At 47.2% G+C, this 4,224-nt stretch overlaps 1 protein-coding gene across 1 annotated transcript in view; it reads right to left on the reverse strand.

Annotated features, from left to right (window-relative positions):
- Positions 1 to 498: 498 nt before the first annotated feature.
- Positions 499 to 4,224, reverse strand: part of SEC14L5 (SEC14-like 5 (S. cerevisiae)) — a 28,431-nt gene continuing 24,705 nt past the window's right edge. Inside the window, exons 11-15 of the mRNA XM_009868461.1 lie at positions 3,986 to 4,120; positions 3,409 to 3,546; positions 2,375 to 2,620; positions 1,791 to 1,969; positions 499 to 705 (exon numbers count right to left, since the gene is read on the reverse strand). Of these exons, the coding sequence (XP_009866763.1) occupies positions 600 to 705; positions 1,791 to 1,969; positions 2,375 to 2,620; positions 3,409 to 3,546; positions 3,986 to 4,120 (804 nt within the window). The 3' untranslated portion in view covers positions 499 to 599. The remainder of the gene's footprint in view (positions 706 to 1,790; positions 1,970 to 2,374; positions 2,621 to 3,408; positions 3,547 to 3,985; positions 4,121 to 4,224) is intronic.

Consider the following 4,224-nt stretch of genomic DNA (forward strand, 5'->3'; position numbering starts at 1 on the left):
TAAAAAATAATCCAACACATTTCCTAATAGCATCCCATCCAATTGGAAAAGGTTTTTGGTTTGACCCGAAACCGACTTCTGAAACATCTTATCTGAGTAAAGGTACTGACAGTTCACTTCACGCCCATGCACCTGAAATGCCTGTTTCACTTTCTGACGTGTAATTAGTACCCTGGGCACCCAGAAAAACTCACCGAGTTTGCTACACATGAATAATCTAGTCCTAGAGACCAAACAGGTAAGGCAACATCAGTCTCCTCGACCACACATAGGACTGATTGGAAAGAGCCCTTTGGAGCTGAGCAATACATGGATTCATGCAAACCCACATTCGTCCAAAAAACACACAGTTTGTGAAAAAGACTACTTGAGGAGTAGGCGGCGATACAAAAATTTCCACCTCTGCCATTTGAACTCTACAAGTTTTTAGGTTGAAAGTAGCTCCCAGAAGCCTCTCTGTGTCCGAACGGCTGCTACCTGCGGTCACGCCAACGACTGCCTCAAGGCTCTTTGGTTTGGTGCACAAGAGCAGCTCAGGGTGGAGGCACCCGGGAAGGCCCCAGCAATTATTTTCTTGCCGCTGCAGCCTTGAGTTCCTGCTATCTAGAAAGGTGAGAGCTGCTCTGGGACTGGCTGGAAGATGTCGTGGCTCCGCTCAGCTGGGAAAAGCCGCTGTTGCAAGATTCCAGGCTTGACATGGATCCCCTGGGATGGGAGAAAGCAGGCGCGTTTGTTAGTAGGACAGCTCTTAACAGATTGCTCTGGAGATCTGACAGATCGACTTATGCTCTGTATCATTTCCCAGAAGTATTTTATTTTTTTTGTCCCATCACTTTCAACTTGGTCTCTAAGAATCTCTGTGTCACAACGAAAAATTAATTTGGTGGAGACTTCTTTCATCCCTCCATCTACAGATACTGCACTTGGTCTCTTGCAGTTATTCCAGGAGTGGGACACAGCTGGAGCCCCTGCCCCTGAGCAGAGAACTCAAGAGCACACCAAGCACAGCACAGCGCCACGAATGCAGCTGCCACAGCTAACCCAAGAACTCCAGCCCGCTGAGCAGGAGAGTCCCAAATTCAGCACGTCAAGCCACAGGCTTCAGCTCCTTCTGCCAAAAGCAATGCTGGGTTTGCCACAGCCGTGACAGCCTCCTGTTCCCGATGCAACAAGGAACAGGTTTGAACAACTGAAGCAGGGAATGTGCTGCTGTTCTGGCCAAGTGACATCCTTGAGGTGGCCACCTGCAAAGTCTGTTATATCTCATGCTTCCTTTCAAGGAAGGGCAAGTGCTTGCAGGGAATTAAAATCACTGGGTGATTTGAAAAGGACTTTTGGCATTAAAGGAGGCAAGGCAGGTCCTGCCAAGGTTGATGTATTCACCTGCTCAGCAAGTGTTCTTCAAGTCACGAGTGACATCCTGCTCAATGCCAAACGAAATACGAAAGGAAAGAGCCCAGTTGATATTTCAGTTACTCCAAAAGTAACTTCTCAAAATATTCCCAATAAAGATCAGAACATCCCCTTTCCTCTTCAGGCAACTCTAAGCAAAAACTGAAGCACAAATTCTAGCACTGGACATAGGGCCAAGGGATCCCTTATTACCTATAGCACTGAAGGAGATGCTTTGCACAAAACGCCACAAAATTTGTGTCCATCTAACTTATCATCAATGAAATGTGTGTCCCATGGATGTCACTGCTCTCTGGATGTTTTACCCGCACTCAGGCCTCTCACTTGGCTTCTTCTCTTACAAGCTGTACAGTAAATCCTCTCGGTAAATCTCTTACCTGAAGTCCTTGGATGCAAGCACCTCGTAGTAGTAAATAAGTTTGCACTTATGACTGGAAACTTGCAGAGAGGCCAGAACATCGTCCACCCGAGGGAGGGTAGTGCCAGCACAGGGCAGAGGGCCGTGCATCTTCCACTGGAGAATGTAAAAGCCAGGCCAGCGAGTCACATGAGATCCCTAGGGGAGAAGGAAAGTTCTGTCAAGCAACCACCAGGTGTCTCAAGAAACAGAAAGGCAAAACGAACTATTGAGCTGACTACTTCAGGACGCACATACCATTCACTTATTTTAACAGGCCTGAGCCACATGCCTGTAACGCTAGTTAAAAAAAAAAAAAAAAAAGTTATTTTCAATTACCTTTTTTATCATGGTTTATTGAATCCCTCTCCAATGGCTTAGCCTAAATTAGGGCTGCCAGATCAGCCACTTTCACAAGGAATATCCAGGGAATAATGACCACAACAACTCTTTCCAGGCAATGCATGATTTCCCATGCCATCAGTTCCTTCCCCTCCCCACTGCTGGACCATTTTGGAGTTTTCTAGGACCATAAGATCATACCAAGACCTCAACACATCTGACCTGGATGCTCTCTCCTTCCCGGCAAACCAGTGGAGATTCCAGGCGGCTGTAATCCACGCCAAGGACCCACGACTTATCGATCAGCTGCACGTTGTCACCAGCAGCAGAGGTACTTGGCAACGTGGCTTCTTTATGATTTGTTTCAGGAGCTCGTTTGGAATGAAAGAGGCTGAACACCACATCTCCCTTCAGGATGTCGAAGTCCCACGTGATGACTGATTCCCCCTCCAGAATCTCCACAACTATCTAAGACAGGAATGGAACAAGCACTTGGTAAAAATCAGGTCTTCAGGTGGCAGCCAGTGCATTCCCCCTCACCCTGCAAACACGCTTTGCTCTACAAGCCTTCGGTCAAGCTATCCCTCTTGATCCCTAAGGAGGACACAGACCGATTCCCATTGCCAGCCTTCTGACACAGGACGTTCTTCACCCCAGCTCTCCCCTGTTGCTTGTAAATCCTTTACTACTACTAGGAAAACCTCAGTGGAACCGCAGAGAGGTGTTAGAACACAGAGAGCAGCTACGAGCTCCAAAAGGCACTGCTTTTTTAAGGAATCTGAGCAGACCAAATCGGAGTTACTCATCATCGATGAAGTTTGTGCACAGTTTTAACACTGAGTTATTTCTTTTAGACATTTTGTTTTGTGGTGCCCCTCCACCAGGATGTTCCCAGGACATTCCTTCTTGTATCACCACTGTTACTCTCCTAGCTCTGGCACAGAATGGAAGCGGTACTATCAGACAGGAAACGGAGAGAATTTTATTTCTCCAAGAAGGCAGAGTAAGAGACTGTATCTTGCAGATCAGGCCACAGTAGAGATAAGAGGCACTGCTTCTCAAATTGCTGTTCTTAACCTCCACACTTCTAGCTGTTTGCTAGCACTAGTCTTCCCAAGAAAGGCACGCTGCTGCTGGACCATCCCATGCTCGCCCTTCGGGAGCCCTTTTGCTGCTCTAGGCAGCCTCAACAAAAGGACCACAGCACCGACACCAGCACAGCACCTCCCCTGGCCTCACAAAGTTCTGGTTTGTACCTCATGTGGAGCTCCTTTGAGGACATTCGCTGAATGATAGATGGTTTCTGTCCACAGCCGGATGTGATCCGAGTTCTCAGGCTCTTCTTCTGTTTGATAAAGTGACTTGGGAACAAGCCCGCCTTCTGGGACAGTACACTGGAAGAGTCAGACAAACAAATAAGAGGATTCATATGAATCTAGTGGGAAGGTATCAAATCCCCTGTACTACAAACAGCAGCCAGCTGTCAGACAGAGGATGACACCCTCAGCTGGGATAAGATTTCACAGCAGGACTAAATTTACTTGAACTATAAGAGTTTATCTAAGCTGCGTGTAGAGAGCTGAGCTCTAACTCCATTTTCTCCAGAGCAGCATCACCACTTCAGGGCGAAATCTCCTGTGCACAAAATTAACCGCACCGTGCTCAGCACAGGGGTATCCCAGCCAGAATGGAGATTTAACCGTCTTTCTGAAGGGAGTGGAAGGTCAGGCTGTTGGTGGGAGGAATGATGACACACCAAAAAATATTTAAAAAAAAAAAAAAAAAAAAAAGGAGCTTGCAGATCCCACTTGCCCAACAGGATGGCAAACTCACCATGCAATCTCCTCCCAGGAAATCTGGGATCACATCTCTGTCCACATAGTCTACCAGCCCTCCTGGGCCCTGGTAGTTATTCCCACTGTAAATGAGGAACTTCTGCCTTGTGTTCTCATTGATAAAAGGACTGACCTGAAATATAAAGCAGGCAGAGGACATCACTGAGTGACATTAGAGACAATATTTATGTCATCTCACATGATGCTTTAGTGTCTGGGCCAAAAGGTCTGGCCAGC

The sequence above is a fragment of the Apaloderma vittatum genome, unplaced genomic scaffold (genome assembly GCF_000703405.1).
Source record: "Apaloderma vittatum isolate BGI_N311 unplaced genomic scaffold, ASM70340v1 scaffold26844, whole genome shotgun sequence".
Lineage (NCBI taxonomy): Eukaryota > Metazoa > Chordata > Aves > Trogoniformes > Trogonidae > Apaloderma > Apaloderma vittatum.